At 32.8% G+C, this 18,312-nt stretch overlaps 1 protein-coding gene and 1 long non-coding RNA gene across 3 annotated transcripts; both read left to right on the top strand.

The window, feature by feature from the left end:
* The first annotated feature begins 889 nt into the window (after window positions 1-889).
* On the top strand, window positions 890-2,390 carry LOC145814383 (uncharacterized). The gene is made up of 2 exons (XR_014357675.1): window positions 890-1,647; window positions 2,052-2,390. It is a non-coding gene; the product is annotated as an uncharacterized LOC145814383 (long non-coding RNA).
* Window positions 2,391-7,353: 4,963 nt separating this feature from the next.
* Window positions 7,354-10,494, top strand: LOC114278005 (spermidine hydroxycinnamoyl transferase-like). 2 transcript variants are annotated; one of them, XM_082911164.1, is made up of 2 exons: window positions 7,354-7,550; window positions 9,258-10,494. In XM_082911164.1, the coding sequence occupies exons 1-2, from the start codon at window positions 7,518-7,520 to the stop codon at window positions 10,350-10,352; spliced, it is 1,128 nt and encodes a 375-aa protein (XP_082767290.1). In that variant the 5' UTR covers window positions 7,354-7,517; the 3' UTR covers window positions 10,353-10,494. The 2 variants fall into 2 exon arrangements, with proteins under 2 accessions (XP_082767290.1, XP_082767289.1); XM_082911163.1 differs by having other exon boundaries at window positions 7,354-7,666.
* Window positions 10,495-18,312: the final 7,818 nt, after the last annotated feature.

Genomic DNA, 18,312 nt, shown 5'->3' with positions numbered 1-18,312 from the left:
TTGCTCTTCTTCTTGACGGAGAGAGGGGTAGTAGTTTTCACAATCCTTGAAGAACGTCGCGCGAGGGAAACAGCCAAGTCCTCAACCTCTACGTCCATGGATGTGGCAGTAAGGTCAATGACAGGGTCATAAATTATTTTGGCAGGACTATTAGTGGAGCTTTCTTGTTGTTCTTGAAAAGCTTGGGACCACTATTTCTCATCTTTTAGATAGGATGCTGTAGACACCCCATTTTGACCGGCCCTAAGACTCGGGCGCTTTCTTTTGATTACCCGATGATGACAATTAGAATGTGTTTCTCACAAAATTCTCAGTAAGAAAGATGGAATTTAAGTTTTAATCCCAACCTTCACCCATTTTTTTGGCCAAACTATTTTAGACCTTAAAACCCTCTTTTCAAAATATGTTTTTTTAAATGTTTCTACGATGTCCCGAGGCTTCCATTTCGATTAAAATATTGCACTTTTCAGTAAACCGAGTAAGGACAAAGTGGAAATAAATGGAAGGGAGGTGAAATTTTTGAAAAATATTTAAAAATATCTTCTTTATAGGTTTGGAGTTGAAGGAAATAGGAGGGGATGAAAGAAAGCTGGTTTAGGAAAAGGATGAGTATCAAATCATTAAGAAGGAAATGAGCAGTCTTCACTAAATTAGGCATTTCTGTTTGTACACTTAGAATTTAAATGTGAGGCTACCACCATTAGAAAGTAGACTTCTGGGGCTTCAATTTAGACGCAAGAACCACCTTAGACCAAGTCCAAATAAGGGAGATATGCCCATTTGAAGTTGAGCTTAAGAGCAGATTTTGTTGATCCAGCCCGAGACAGCCTTCACTAAATTACGCATATCTATTTGTACACTTGGAATTTAAATGTGAGGCCATCACCATTGGAAAGTAGACTTCTGGGGCTTCAATTTGGACCAAAGAACTGCCTAAAACCAAGTCCATATGGGGGAGATATGCCCATTTGAAGTTGGGCTTAAAAGCAGATTTTGTTGATTCGACCCAAAACAACAATAGCCCATTTTTCTTGGTTTTGGTTCGGTTGGGACAACCCATTTACCCATTTTTTGAGCCATTCAAGTGCATCCACTCATCCTCCATTATACCTAATCATCCTCCATAGTCAAAAAGATATTTTGTTTGCATCCATAAAGGAGTATCCCATGCAACCACCTTGAAAATTTGCCCTCCTATCACATTCTTGTCTCCCACCTTATTTTTGACCTTTACTCTCCCTCATTGCCTATATAGAATGATCATATTGTAAGAGAGGGGGAGGACCACGAAATTGAAGAGAAAGAAGTGAGAAAAGAGTGAAAAAAGAGAGAAAATTTGAGTTTTTGAGCCAAAAATATTCCTATCTTCCATATACACCCCATACCTTCCATAGCTACTGAAATTCTTCATTTCCATACACCAAAACCACTCCAAAAATTCTGATATAGCCAAAGATCAATCGCCTCGATCATAAGGAAGAATGTTTAGTGATTGAAAGTGAGAAAACTAGAGAGTTAGCCACTTTCCATACCACAAACTCCATAAACTCCATAATTTTGAATTGAGGATTTGAGAACACACTTCCTACACTTGAGGGTGATCAAGAGGAAGTTTGGAAATCAAGAAGTTCAATCTTTCTTTGGAAGGTGAATTTTTAATCTTTCATTTTCTTATATTTTATATCTTATATTTATATTCTTGCTTCTTATTTCATTGTGTTTTGTTATAATCCAAGTGGTTTGTTTATCTCATATCTATTTTCTTACTTTATATTTCATAGTGTGTTGTTATAATCCTAGTGGTTTGTTTAGCTCATAATTATTTATTTATTTATTTTTATTCGCATACTTTAGTCTCATATTAGTTTTGTTGTAATTTTGCATGTTCTATCTTATATTTGTTTTATTGTTTTAGGTTTATGTTGTGAGTTTGCACTTTTCTTTATTTTATTTTATATTTATTTTCTTTTTTTTAATCTAACCGGTAGTGGTTAGTTAAGCCACCTACATATTTTTTGTTTGTTCCTTTTCTTGGTTTCGCAACAAGACAGGTTTTGCTTGGCCTAGTTCGCCGGCTGGCCTATTTGGCCGGTCGGTTAGCTTCTTCCGAACAAGATGGCGTAATCTCCCAATATTGGCCAATTTTCGTCGGTCGTTCTAAAGAACATGAAGCTTTTATTTTATTTATTTATTTTATTTTGAGTGTATTGTGAGGTTTTTATTTTGTTGTAATATTCTCCTCCTCCCTCTCTAATTTGGTTTGTAATTATTCTTTAAAATGTTGTAATAATTCCCCGCCCCGCTTCTTTCTATCCCGTTCTTTTACTTGCTTTCTTTATTTGTACATAAACATCATATTTATTTTTCATCATAGTTATGCTTCGCATCCATGTTTCATGCATCTTGATTCGGCTAAGTTTGCATTTGTGAATTTAATCAATTCCTATGTGATTATGTGCGCTACCTCATGTTCTTGAGATGATTCACATATCATATTTTAGAAGCCGAATCTTTAGTTGCATCTCATGAGTGAATTGCATTAGGGTTTTGTATATAAGATCATGCATATTTTACTAACTTTGTTTTGCAGCTTGTTCGTGGGACATCAAACATGTGAGTTTTTATGCTTTAGCATCCCGTGTGTGTGTGTTTTTCTTACTATGTCTAGCATTCTACCATGAGGCTAGTTGCTTATGTGATATAACTCTATGAATGCCAGTGGATGGAGGTTGTGTCGCTTAATTTGGAATGATGTTGATTTTTCATGCTTGTAAACTCAATTTATTTGGGTTGTACATCGTCAAAACTCTTTCAAAATGCATGATATCAAATTGTTCCAAAATGAATGGCATAGTCTATACTTGTATGCTTCACATAGTAAATTTTAGGATTTATTAACTAATCAGAACATGAACATATAAATAAAATAAAATTCATATCATGGTTAGTAAAGGCCGATCTTTGATCGGGTGGGCGGGGGTGCTCATTATTGACCTTCCCCTCTCATACCTAAGGTTCCGAGCCAAGCATCCTTGGTTACGACGAACAGTGGCCTTGGCACGAGTCATGGGTTTCCTAATTTTCCCAAAATAAATATTAGGTGGCGACTCTGAGATCTGATGACGCAGTCCATTTTTGACAAAATTGCAATAAAATGAATTTTCAATAAAAGTTGCCAAATCCGGACTCTCATCTAGGTTTCACACTGCACTCATGAGAATAGATCAAAGAGATCTCGGGGGTCCGAACTGTTTAACGCGCGCGGGTACCCCCCGGGCATGTTACAGATGCAGAGGATTCAAAACCCAAAAGTTTGTGAGTAGACTTCTCCTCTTCAGAAGGGTTCTAGATCTTCCTTAGTTCCTCCTGACGAACGACGTATTCACGAAGGTGCTTTACCATGTTGGTGGTAGGATCTGGCAAAAAGAGAATGAATAGTTAAAGAACAAGTCAGCCATACAAATTCAAAAGAAAAATAAGGAATATAGAATGGAAATGACATGCTCTTTCGAAGGATATAAGTACAGGCCAAGTATGGAGAGAGCTCTTAAATTCCCAATTCTCTGAAATCATCACAATATCTTCCTCTAGGTCCTTATTGGTTTTGGAAAGAAGGGTGATGAGTCTTTTTGAGGCACTTTTGCCTCAAATAATACTTAAGGTCCTCAGTTGAGGCTTGGTATTGTAGGCTGTAAGAACATAAACGGACAGAATCTCCATTTGACCAAGGTAGGTGCCCTGGGCTCGGTTTAACTCGAAAACCCTATTCACAACTCTGTAAATGTTAGCAGAGAGTTGAATGGGGGCAAGGGACCAAGAACACATGCACTCTCTCAAAAGTGGGTTTAGGGAAAACCTAACCCCTTCCTCAGTAATGGCAGCAAGGGGCATACAATTGTAATTTGGGCCACCGTCAAGGTTGTCGTATCCTTTTGCAAATGAATATGGACATTATCTGGGATACCAAATTGTTCACGAAAGGCGGCCAAGGAGGAAGGGGATTTTAGGAGGACGCGATACTTGCCCATCAGACTAGAAAAGGAACAAAAATCAAGAAATGTGTGAGAAAGAGGGGGACTTACAGGCAACCAAAGGAAGATCGGAACGAAAAATTATTGAACTGAAAGCGCTATGGTTGGAATATTCCCTCTTACTTTTCTCTAGAAGGAATAGTGAGTATTGAAGAAGGAAGGACTCTGGTGGGAAATTTATAGCGCCAAAAATAATTTTGAATGGACATGTCTGTCGCTTCATATGGCAGACGCGTCGGTTTGGGACTTATGGGGTGAGGCCACCTGTCCTAGGACAGAGGTGGTGCGACAGACGAAGGGACATCACGCCGTTTAAAAATTGAAATGATAGGCACGAAGCCCTAGGATTACGGGAAAAAACTTCTGCAGTTGTAATCAAAATTCTGATTCCTTTTTCAGCCTAGAAAGAAAAAGAAGCCAGAATTAGGAGGCAATTATGCTAGGCAAAAAACGAATCAACATAAGCCAGGACTAGAATTCCTGGGTTGGCAGCAGGAAAGAAGCATCGCCAACAAAATGGAAAGTTAGCCCAGGATAGTTTGAGTCTAGCCTGGAAGCCCAGGACCAAACTAGGTTAGAGAAGTTTTAGGGCAGGAGAAAGGCGGCAGAGAGCACGCCTAAGAAGGGTGCAGGCCCAGTCAACCCACATCCTTTTATTTTAGGCTCAACCAACTCCTAGAAATCCACATCTGGTAGAGCACAATCCCTAAGACAAGGAGGCTGGCGTGAGGAGCAGGGGGAAGCCTAACAACTAACAATGGTTAGTAGGAGCATGCTATAAAGGGGAAACAATCAGTAGAATGGAGGTATGCAAACACTTCTATCTGAACCCCACTCAGATAATCTTGCACCTTTATCTACCTCTATAGCTGACTTATGCATCAGAGGGTCCCTAGGCTGCTCCAGCCGCCTCTCTTCTACCTTTGTCCAAGTGTTTTTCAAGTCAAGAATCAAGCTATCTCTGTCGCGTTACCGCTGCAACCTAAGTTGTTTGATTTTTATCCATAACAAAAGTCATTAGGACAAGGGGGGAAATTACCCATAGGTCCTGTTTGAAATATGTGTACACTATTTAATCCAACAACTTTTTGAGTAGACCCAAAAGTCCTACACGTGTCTCTCTCTCTCTCTCTCTTCTTTTTGTCTAATTATTTACATTTTCCTTTTTCTGCGTTTTCTTTTCCTTCTTTTTGTCATGTTCGACAACCGGTGATCACACCTTCCTTATTCTCTTTCTCTTTCTAATATATAGTCATTGGTGACCGATGACCACAATTGATTGGGGTTTACCATCAACCACCAACCACCAACATTAACTCGTGACTTCATCCTCACCGACGATGAAGAAGATGAGATCTACATCAAATTTGAGTAGATCAACATGAGATCCGACTAGATCTAAACAAAAAATAGTTGCAGGAGTATAATATTCTTTCTATATCTATTCTTTCCTTCTATTTCTCAATTTTTTTACCTTTTCTCTGTTACACAAGTCTATTTTTCTATTTTAATGGAGAAAAATTTCAAATTCTGAATAAGTTGTTTTTAAGTTTTAGTTACAAGCAGTGAAAACTGTACAATTTTACAATTTCAACTTTTTTGGTGTTGAAATGAATGAAGCTTTAAAACTGTAAAATTTTACAGTTTTATAATATTCTTTAGAACTGTAAATTTTGTAGTTTCATAACATGTTTTTCAGCTTAATAGAATAATGCTTTGAAACTGTAACATTTTACAATTTCAAAGCTTACTTTTCAATTTGATCAATATTACAGATTATTTGCTTAAACCCTACAAAAATTGAAAAATAATATACACTTTTTCTCATTGTTGTTTGTTGTTGTTATGTTTTTAACTATAATTTCTCCATTTATTCTTTTTTTTTTGGGGGGGAAATATTCTGAATATTCCAGTGAATCTCTGATGATGTTCTTGACATTTTCCAGTGATGTTCAGAATACTTCGGCAAACTTTCGGTGATGTTCTGGCGACTTCCCAATGATGTTAAATATTTTGGCAAGTCTTCGGTGAGTTTGACGGAGGTCGTTGGATATATCAGCATTTTTAAATTTATAAAAATTAAAAAAAAAAAGAGTTTTTGATAACAATTAAAAATATGTAAGACTAATTGGTATAAGTATTTTGTTTTGAGATTAGATAGAGTTTGAATTTTATATATGAGACTTATTAGTAAATGCCCCTTATAACAATATTCTAGAACCATCGTATTTATGTCATTTGAGCCTACCAAACCTACTTGTTCAAATAATTCGGCATAAATACTCTACAACCATCATATTTATTTCATTTGAGCCTACCAAGCCCACTTGTTCAAATAATTCAGCATGAATAATATTAGGGATTATGAAAAAAATATTATGAAATGCATCATGAAGAATTTTCATCATTTGATTAGTGTGTGGTGTTTTAATGTATGCGTAATCTAAAAATAAAAAATCTTTCATAATCATTTTGTGATATTTTTTTCATAATCCCTAACATTACTCATTCAACATAAATACCCTACAACCATCATATTTATGTCATTTGAGCCTACCAAGCCCACTTGTTTCACGTGTTTACCTGTTGTCCTATTCTTTCCCTTTTAATCATTTACAAAATTCTTTATCGTGCACTAAAAAAAATGACTATAATATAAATACATAAATTGGTTATAAATCAGATACATAACATATATATAGATGAAAAAGATTTTTTTTAAATGAATCGCATAATAAATCTTAAAAAATCGTATCCATTTATATGTGTATTGTGACCAGTTTGTATAATCAAAATTTTTTTTTTGGTTGCAAAACAATATAAGAATGACTCATCTCCATACTATTATATTTTATACTTTCATTTTGTGAGTCCACTCTAGGTCCCCAACGATGATACAAATCACTCATCTCATAAAATTCGCAATGAAGATCGTCAATCAATTTCATCGAATATCAACGAATAGATTAACAAATCACATTTTGTTTTATATAATGGTCTGCTTAATGTGTCTAGTCATATCTGATAAAATTGATTTTTTGCACAATTCATCTTTACTGTTGGTCTTAGAAGATAAATAGTTCAGATCATCATAGTTGACCTGACATAAGGCTCACGAAAAAAAAAAAAAGAGGGTAATAAAAGATAGTGGTATTGAAAGGAATCATTGCCTCTCCAGGATGTTTAATTTGAATGTAAAAGGTTTAAATTAACCCATATTATTCTGTATGAATATTCTATATTAATTTTTTTTATTTGTACATCATTCTTCAATAAAAAATCATCCATCGATGATTTTAGTTCTATTTAAAGCGTTAGACTTCACAAGACTGTCACAAGCACTGAACAACCAAAAATTTCTCGTCCTCTCTTTCTTCTCTCCAACAATGGTGACCTTAAAGGCCTCTTACATGGTGAAACCAACCAAGGAAACACCAACTGGGCTCATGTATTTATCAGAATTTGATCAGTTCCTTGCCATAACTCATGCACCTACTGTTTACTTCTATCAACCCTCTGGTGAGTTGACTCTAAATTCAGTAATACATACTCTAAAAGACTCTTTAAGCAAAGCACTCGTCATATTCTACCCCCTCGCTGGACGCCTCCAATGGATTGCTAGGGGTCGCCTTCAAGTAAACAATCTTTTCTATTTTTTTTAGTTAATATTTTGTTCTTTTATTTTTGGTTAATTATTATAGGATTAATTACATTTAAGGTTCTCAAAGTATGAGTATAGTGTCATTTTAATTACTGATGTTAAAATTATTTTAATTTAGGCAAAGTTTGGCAAGTTGAAAAAAAGTCAAAAGTTATTTAAAAAGTTAAAAAGTTATCACTATTCACTAAAAGTCAAAAATTACGGTTCCACAACTCCCAATTCTAATTTTTCCCTACACAATAATTTATACAATTTTTTAATACACATTTTTCCATAAAAAGTCAAAAAGTTAACCAAACATTCATATTTTTTTCCTTAATTTTTTAGTCCAAAAAGACAAAAAAATACACTTGTTTAGGACACTCCAAACAACCCCTTAATCTCCAATCAAAAAAAGTGTTTCAAGTTGGTCTTCCAATCTAACTTAATAGACGCATTGGGGAATCAAATTGAAATATTTTTAATGGTATAGATTTGGAAACCTTGGCCAAAGGAGTATTTTATACACAACAGACAACGAATCCATTCAATGAAATACCGTTTTTATTCTTTGACACAACTTGATAAATTTAGTATATCCTTTTACGAGGCCCATTATTTGTAAGCTTAGATCGAACTTGTCCAACTTTTATAGTGTGATGGTTGGTTGTTCACGGACTAGCTATACTTACTTTTTTTGGATCAATATGCAGTTCATGAAATGATATAATTAATCTGAATTATAGAGCTACAAACACAATCAAACCTAATCGAAGAAAATATTGAATTGAATTGTACTAGTCTCTATTTGGGGTTCTAAGCCTAAATATCACGAGCAGAACTAACCGTTTTCTTTTCAATTTTTTTTAAGCGAAAGAAAGAAAATAGTATACATTGGGGAATGTATTGAAATAATTTTAAAAAGTGTTTTAATTTGGTCCCCTCATACGTCTATTAACAAAGGTAGATTGAGAAATTAAATTGAAACACTTTTTGTATATTGGGGATCAAATTGACATAATTTAAATATTGAAGACCAAATTGAAATAATTTTATATATTGGAAACTAAAATTGACATAATTTAAATATTGTGGGACCAAAACGACAAAAAACTCATACTTTGGGCAACCAAAATAGAATTAACCCATTGTTATAATTGTTATAAGGGCAAAGTATACGAATAATCCTAACATTTTGCCACTTATATTATTTTGGTTTCTACACTTTTAATTGGCTCAATTTTGATCCTTAATTTTGGATTTTGCATTAGTTTCACCCAATATATAACACCATTAAGGTTTTTAGTGAAAAATTATCACTAAGTTAGTTGAGATTAAGTTACTGAATTGATCAAGTTTTAAATTTTGCGCATGAAACATACCACTTAGTTGTCATAAAAATAAATGCTAACAATTGAAATCAATTAGAGCAATTTGAGATAAAATAAAAAATTTCAAGTGAAAATTGAGTCAATTGAAATTATAAGGATTAAAATGAGACAAGGGAAGTTGTAGGAGATAATGATGTAATTTACCCTTGTTATAATATTTATTCTAATAGAACTTCCTGCAATATTTTCAACAAGATCAATTGCAACTCCATGGGTGCCCGGTTCCTCGAAGCTGAATCCGAAGCCAAAATTGATGACTTTGGTGACTTCTGTCCGAGTTCAAAGACTAGAGCACTCATACCATCAGCAGACTATGACAGACCAATTCATGAACTACCGTTGCTTTTGGTTCAAGTAACCAAGTTTAGCTGTGGTGGATTTAGTCTTGGCTTGGGTATATCACATATCCTAGCTGATGGTGTATGTGCAGCTCACTTCATCTCCGAGTGGGCTCGAATCGCTCGCGGTGAAAAACCAGAGAACCTCCCATTTCTTGATCGAACAATCTTACAACTTGAGGATCCTTTGCCAAAAACAAGCTTTGATCACTCGGATTTCAACCCACCACCGTTCTTAATAGGCCAATCGAACAACACAGAGGAGCGAAACAAGAAGACTGCCGTGGCTATGCTAAAGCTTAGCAAAGATCAAATCAAAAAGTTGAAGAACAAGGCTAATGAGTATCGAAATAGCGACACCAGTACTAACCGCGCCTTTACAAGGTTTGAGAGTGTTACTGCTCATATGTGGAGGTGTGCATGCAAGGCACGTCAGCATGAAAGCAAGCAGCTAACTAACATTCGTATCGCTGTGGATTTTCGTAGCCGTTTGCAACCAATATTGCCTAAGTGGTATTTCGGTTGCGCTGTCGTGCTAGTAGGAACAACCCCCACCTCTGGGGACATTGTGTCGAAACCATTAAGTTATACCGCGGAGAAGTTAAGAGAAGCTATAGAGAAGGTGACAGATGCATACGTAAGGTCATGCTTTGTTTTTTTGAAAAATGAACTAGATTTATCTAAGTTTCGATACTTTCATGTTGTTGGAAGTAGTCAAGGAGCTTTCTATGGGAATCCAACTCTATGCGTCACTGATTGGACTCGACTAGCATTATATGGGGTGGATTTTGGGTGGGGAAAGGCAATTTATATGGTACCCGGAGAAATTGGACATGATGGGAGGTCATTCATCCTTCCTAGTCGTGATGAAGATGGTTCTTTTCTTATCCCATTGCGGTTGCAAGAAGCACATATGGATGCCTTCAAAAAATTCTTTTACGACGATATCTAATGCCGTGTTAACGATATCTATTATCTTCAAGAAGTTATTTTCTTATTCCATTTGTAGCATTTTATCCTAAATATTTATTTCTTGAAGAGAGTTATTGCTTGTATTGTAATGAAAATAATTTATGAATAATCTTTTCAGTGCACATCTGGTGATGGCGAGCATTTTGCCACAAATCTTTATCTTTGGTTTGGTTCTGAGGATTTGTTCTCTAAGTTTTGAAAAAAAAAAAAATGATTTCATGAAAAAATAATAAATAAAAGAATTCATCATTTTTTGAGGGCAAAAGTAATTTTAAAAATTAAAAAATAATATTTTTTTAATATTTATTTTTATCAAATAAATTTTTATTATTTTTTTAAATTTAAAAAAAAAATGATTCTAAAATTACCACCCCCGAGAATTGCTCAAGGATATCGGAGCAACGTTTGTTACTGTGGCAATGTAAAGTAGCTAAATAGTAAGATTTACTGGGATATTGCTGATACTCTTATCACTTTGTTAGGAAACAAGTCAGTTTAATAATTTTAATTTTTTAGTTAAAATATGAAGTAAAAATTTAGTATGTTTGGAACATTTTTTAATTTTGTATGTGAAAACATGGAGAAAGTAAAATAAAAATAGAATGCTTGATTTTTTTTTTTAATATATTTTGTTGATTTTATAGTATTTTTAATGACATTTTGACTTTTAAATTGAAACTCACACTTTTCAAATGATGTAGAAATGTTCAAAGTTCACATGAGTAAAGTTGTTAAACGAATTAAATTATTCATGCTTGACTTATGTCTCCAGTTTGTTAAAATTTTGTTTGAGATCATTTTGTTATATAAATAAATCAAGAATAAATATTATTTAAAACTCATTAAATTTTTAAATCAAACTTAAATAATCTATTTCTCAACTTGATATATTTATATGCATTATAAAAAATCAAATTAATCAAATTTGATTTGTTAAAAACTCAATTAAAATTGACTCAATTTGTAAAGAAGTTAAAATTGAATATATCTTAAAACTCATTATATTTTTTAACTTGAACATTTTAATACTCTACACCACATAGCTCATCTACCACCTTACACTTGAATTGAAGAGAGAGGTATAGAAAATAACAAGGCCCGATAGGCCACAACAAAATTGGAAACGACTGGCCAGCATGTAAAAATGATTGTATTTCATTTAACATTTAAGAATGTATTGCTGCCAGTCTTAACACCACTTATTTACAATTAATCATAAGGAGAAGGAGCTTTCAGTGACTTGTTTAGACCCTAGGCAATATTCAGTCATGTCTTCCTGTGGTGTTTTTTGCTATGCTTTTAAAACCACGTTATTTTGATATTATTTTTTATTTGAAAATACATATGTTTAAAATGGGTGTATTATTTATATTTTTAATTATGTTATTTTCTTTTTTAGTTATGATTAATTTTTTTCCCTAAACGTGACATTATTTTAGTTATTACTCATGAAATTTTTAATTATATCTCATATTGTATTTAGTTATGACGTGTTTTTTTTTTTTTTATTTACGACTCAAAATTTTAAAATTATATAATTTTTTTCTTTAGTTATAATGTGCATATAGCACACACGTTAATCCTAAATCACGAATGAACAAGACGAGGGCGACAATGACAGTAGTAGCGAGGCAACCAGTGGCAGAGGCACATTAGGTCCGGAGGGTCACGTACCCCCCTGGATTTTGGAATTTTTTTTTTAACATAAAGAAAATATTTTAAATAAAAAAATTTATAAAAATATTATTTAAAGTGGAATGTCAATGACATTTTAAAATTATGAAAATAATAATGATTATTTTGATTGAAAATAAAGAGTATAGCACTTGTGTCATCCAAAGCTTTGAGGAAGTGTATTTAAATCCTTTATTTTATTTTGAAAATCCTTAGTGTTGTCATGGGATGGTGTTGGAGGAGTATAATCCGATTTAAACTTGTTGGGTTTGGTTGTTCGTATTTATTCTTGTCAAAAGTTCTTTGGAGACTTAGAAAATCTATGCTACGATTGACACCAGCTTTCCTAAGAGTCGACCCGTACCTATTGGTGAAGTTTCTGGAAGTGTTGCTGAAAAATAGGATAGACACCAGACTAGAGAGGGTCGACCCTCTTATGTCTGTGTGTTGGTTGCTGAAAAATAGGGTAGACAGCAGTTTGGGAGAGGGTCGACCCTCTTGCATGCTGTCAAACATAAGTTTCTTCATAGGGTCGACCCCTTTGTTGAAAGGGTCGACCCCTGTAGACTTTTTTCTAGATTTCAGTCCGTTTTGGGCCTACTTTTTGGAGATTTTGACTTGGTCTTTTGGGTTGACTTTGAGACTCTATTTTATTTTGACCTAGCACTATAAATAGATCCCTCACTTAACATCTTCTTTACCTTTTCTTCTCTTTTTCTTTCTCCAAGCCGTGAGACTTTTCCATCCTTTCCAAAATCACTTTTCGCTCAAAAATCTTTAGATTTACTCACTTGGTAGCATCTCCTTGCATTGCTCCTTTGAGATTAAGTGTAAATCTTGTCAAGAGCTTCGTTTTGACCCAAGTAGAAGTTGGTTTCGACATCTTTGGAGTTTCAACGTTGTTTTGCTCATCTTCTCTTCTAAGCTCGAGGTAGGGATAATCTTGAGTTATATATACAAGTTTTGCTAGTTTGTTGATGATTTAGGAGTTACCATTTAGTTTTGATGATTTCAACTTTGTGATTTCAAAATGTAGAGATTTTCTTCAAAAGTGGGTTTCTCTTTAAACTTTCAAAATCTTGGGCAAATCTTTGAGCGTTCTATCTTGTTAAATCTAAGAAAGATGTTTTGATTAGGGTTTTCATCAAGAAATGGAAAAGCATTTTGTATGAAGAACCCTAGAAATTTGGGGATTTTGGAAAAATGAGAATAATGCTTATGAAATTCTTTAATTATCTTGTGTCAAGAGGATGAATGAAGAAGTGTAAATTTTATTATGTGTTTTTATTAAATAACAAATTTTCTTGATATATGAGCCATGAAAAATTAATCTTGTATTGTTACTAAATAATTGAATGTGTATAGTTGAGGAGTGGTAAATCATTGTGCACTATGGATTGTGACAATTATACTATGGGAGATTTATGTTTAAAAACATAACATATGGCCTTGAAGAGGCTAAATTGATTAGAATTGTGTATAATGAGAAATTGTTATTGTGTGTTGAAGGCACATGGCTATTTTGCAAAGAAAATGTTGAAGTTGAGAAATGCTATGAGATTTTAAGCAATGCATCATACCCTCATTTGAATCATTATCATTATTGCATACTTTGAATTGATTTGTAAAGACATTTACCTTGAGAAAGATTTATGTTGAAATGAGAACTAGGGGAATGTGGCATGGGGTAAATACGGTGGTAAGTCCAGAGAGGGGGTGTAGATGATTTGATAAGTTAGCCTAAGTGTCCATGGTGAAAGACTAGAAAACCGCGCGGATAGATGTCGAGCCTTCCGGTTAATATCGGTAAAAATGACAATTTGGTAGTACTCGTAGAGTCTACTTGCAGACACCAACCTAAGGATTACCAGTATCGTATTTACTGCCCATTGATTTAAAAGAATCGAAAGTTTGAAATTGGTGAGGTTGCAAAGTATTATCGAACACATGGTGATTTCTTTTCAATTATGCAATGAAGTAAAGCACTAATTTACAATGACATTGCATGGCATCACATTCGCATTTTACATTGAGAATTGCATAACTGTATATACTTTGTGAGAATTCTCTACTGGGTTTTATGCTCACCCCTATGGGATTTGGTACAGGTAAAGATGTGGTGATTTCGCCGAACTGAGGGCGTGGATATTTTTGTGAAGAGTAAATAGCTCTTTTATTTTTGTGGTAAATTTTGTAAAGCCAAGGGCTAACGTGTATAGATTCAAGAGACCATTTTGGTGTAATCAGGCTATTGCCTTGGAACTTGTAAGCTCTTAAGGGCATTTTATTGATGCTTCACATGCTATAGATTCAGGTGTTCTTTTATTGTTGAATGTATATCTGCATGTGAAACTTTTGTATAAACTCATTATCATGTAATAGATGGAAGGTTTATTGTCATGGTTTAGTGAATGTTAATTTACGTGAGTTGTTCATGTTGAATTATTTCGGGGCGTTACAAAGAGGCTATAATAAGTCATATTATTATTTATGAAAATTTCAATATAATTGTGATGTCTATCATTATTAACATGCAAACATAATTAATTTCAATGAAAATATGAAATTTATTGGATTGTTAGTTACATTTGACATGTGGAGTTTATCCTCAATGTGGAGTTTATCTTCCATGACCACTATATAAATTATAATCAAGCAACACATCTTTAATTATAAAAAAAAAAAAAATTACAATTGGTCATAATTAATATTAGAATGAGTTATAACTGACTATTACTTGATATATAGTTATAACCAAAATAACAACCACAAGAAGTTATAACTAAATTATATCTAACCCTATAATGTGTTATAGCTAAAGACCACGAAGATCATAATTGCGACATATGATACACTTTTTTTTTGCAGTATGTTTTATAAAATTTCTCTACTAAAATATATCATTTCTATCTCAATTTATCTTTCTTTTTAAATTTTCAATCCACCTATAAAATAGTTACTCTCCAATATTTGTATAAAATTTAATTTCAAATCCTTTAATTTAAAATTCACATTTATCCAAATGAACTCTTAATATGTAAGTTTAGTAATATTTCATTGCTGTTTATTATGAAAAAAATAAATTAATGCTATCATTAGTTTGTGTCTCCTCTCCATTGAATTCTTGACTACGCCACTGGAGGCAACGCTAATGGATCTGCAATCTCCTCCTCCTCCTCTCTCTCTCTCTCTCTCTCTCTCTCTCTCTCTCTCTCTCTCCTTGAGAGAACAGATGTGGATCTGCTTGGGATTTCGAATCTGTTTTATGTTGTTTTTGGTGATCGATTTGATCATTTTTGCTCTCTATTGGAGCTTTTAGTTTTTCAATTTTTGTGGCTTAAATGGTGTTGTTTGCTAGAATATGAAAACCTGTTGGTGTTAAGCCTAACAAAAAGAAAGAGGTTGCAGCAGCAACAAGTTGATGAAGAGTTGGTGTTAAGCCTTCAATGGCAAATCTTTGAAGTAGACTTCTCGCCTTCGTTCGCCGTTCGCTTTTTCCCTCTCCTTTGTTTTGGTAATTCCCCTAAACGGATACAAAAGAGAAAAATGGAGGAAAGAAGGAGAAAAAAAGAGTGCCAAAACGATTAGGACTCATTTAGGCACTGCATCAAATGATTTGGACTCGTTTAGTCCTATTTGAGTTGTAATTTTTTAGTTAAACATTTATTATAAAAATGATAATTACATTGACATTGTATCAGTGAAACTTAATTACAATTTAATAAAAAAAATTATAATTTTAATTGTAATATTTATAATATATTTTTTAAAATTTTTTTTTGACATCACTGTCAGGTTGTTTTCCTAGAAACATATTAAAAAGTCAAAAAAATTAAAATATCACAATATACACAAATTAATCATTTTTTTTTTCTCTCATAACTATTTATTTAATTAAAAAAATCATTCTAAATACATTAACTTTTTTCACCTAATAAAAAAATTTAAAGCTAAAAGACTATTAAGGCCTCGTTGAACCCTCATTTTTAGCCAAAAAGCTAAAAAGTTAGGTAGCGTTTGGAAAGAAGGTTTTCAGGTTTTTTTGGCTATTTTAGCCACAAAAAACAAAATAGGCTATTTTAACCACAACAAACAAAACATCACATCTAACCCATAATTATTACATTCTTCTCTCACAAAAAAAAGTCAAAAAATCTAAAAATCCTTTCCCAAACCAAGCTTTTTAGCCTAGGCTAAAATAGCCAAAAAAATTAAAAAGCCAAAAAGCCAACTCACTTCCCAAACGGAGGCTAAATTAGCCAAAAAGCCAACAACCCATATAAAAAAGTCAAAGATTCTCTTTTCCCTCTACTTTTTGCATATCTTTTCGTAAAAAGTCAAAAAATTATCCCAAACATACTAGTTTTTTTTAGCTCATATTTTAGCCAAATGGCTAAAAAATTACTAAATTAGCTTGTTCCCAAACAAGGCCTAAAAAAGCCAAGTTATCCATCATAAAAGGAGAAAATATTATTTTTTTTCAAAAGCTATCACTCAAAAATCAATTCAATCCATATTCTTTTAATATTATCAATTTTATACCTAAATTATTTGATTTTGCATGAATTTTATTCCTAACGTCAGTTACCATCTATAATCAAACAAAAGTTGTTGATGTGACATCCAAATTTTATTTGAAATTTTATTTTATTCACAAACTATTCTCAAAATATCAATTAGACCCCTAAATAAAATAAAGTTTGGGGTCTAATTGATATTTTATAAATAGTTTAGAGGGTAAAATAAAATTTTAAACAAAATTTCATATTATGTTAGCAACTTTCGTCCGATTATAAAAGATAACTAACAGTAAAAGTAAAATTAATCCAAAATTATATAATTTAAATATAAAATTGAAACTATTAAAGAAATAAAGTTTGAATTAATTTTTAAATAATAATTTAAAAAGTAAAATGATATTTCCTTGTATGAGTTCATATTATTGTATCGGTGCCAACCAACTACCGTCCTCCACCTTTGTTTGATTGGATTTTAAATGTTTGTGTTAACATATGCTTTTAAGTAACCTCGCCCTTTGCCTCGGCCTTTCTGTTTTATTGTTGTAATTTCATTATGAATAATGCTTGGGACACTCTTTTGGGGTCACCCCCTCACCCCCCTTTGCCACGTGGTAAAGGATGATTGGAGGAACAGGAAAAAAAAGAAAAAGAATAAGAAAAGTTAACCAATGAGAGAGAGAGGGGGTCAAAGGGGTGGGGGAAAAGGGGGATGAATCATTACTCTTTGATTATATTTGGTGCATTTGATTTTTATTAATATTTTTTTAAGGCCACAGCTTCTCTCCAGTCCAAATCTAGACTGGACGGTGCTGTCCGGCCCTTGAGGGTCCACTACGGGCCGTGTTTCGATAATCTAAACCATTCAATGTGTAGAACTCGTTGAGTACTATAAGGCTGCAAAAATCACATTGATCGGATATCGATAGCTATATGATCAAATCAGTTTTTTATGAAAAAAAATGGACGGCGAAAAATAAACGGCTTACAAAAAACTGATTTGATCATATAGCTATTGATATCCGATCAACGTAATTTTTTACAGGCATATAGTACTCGACGAGTTCTACACATTGAACGGTTTAGATTATCGGACACGACCTGTAGTGGGCCTCCAAGGGCCAGACAACACTGTCAAGTCCAGATTTAGATTGAAGAGAAGCCGTGCCCTTTTTTTAATGGTGGATCAATGGTTGCTACTCATAATTTAGGAGTTAAAAAATATGACCAATAACCTTATTTGATTTTAGAATTTTGAATTCACTTTTTAAAAAATAAATATTTTTTTTAAACTGAGTTATTTTAATATTTGAAATATTTTTTTTTTAGTTTTTAGATACACCTAATATAAATACACTTAAATAGTATAATATTTGTGAATTTTTTTTTATAAAAAAATTCACTAAAAAACAAATAAAATAAAAAGTTAAAAAAGATTTGAATTCAAAAATTGGAACCCAACTTAAGGTAGTGTTTGGTTTAATTTTGGAATCATAATTTCAATCGAAAGATTTCAAAACTCATAATCAAGCACATTAAAACTTTTGTCAGAAACTCTTTTCAAAACTCAAGGCTCAAAACTCTTTTCAAAATTCTGTTTTCAAAAAAAATAAAAAAATAAAAAAATAAAAAAATAAAAAAAATTCAAAAAAAATATTGTTTTTTATTTTGTTACTTAAAAATATTTTTTATTTTTTTGAAAAAATATTTTTATTTTTATTTTTATTATTGAAGAAAAATATTTTTTAT

Source organism: Camellia sinensis, unplaced genomic scaffold (assembly GCF_055761805.1).
Source record: "Camellia sinensis isolate YWXY unplaced genomic scaffold, ASM5576180v1 Unanchor10, whole genome shotgun sequence".
NCBI classification, from domain to species: Eukaryota; Viridiplantae; Streptophyta; class Magnoliopsida; order Ericales; family Theaceae; genus Camellia; species Camellia sinensis.
This window is presented reverse-complemented; position numbering and strand designations above follow the sequence as displayed.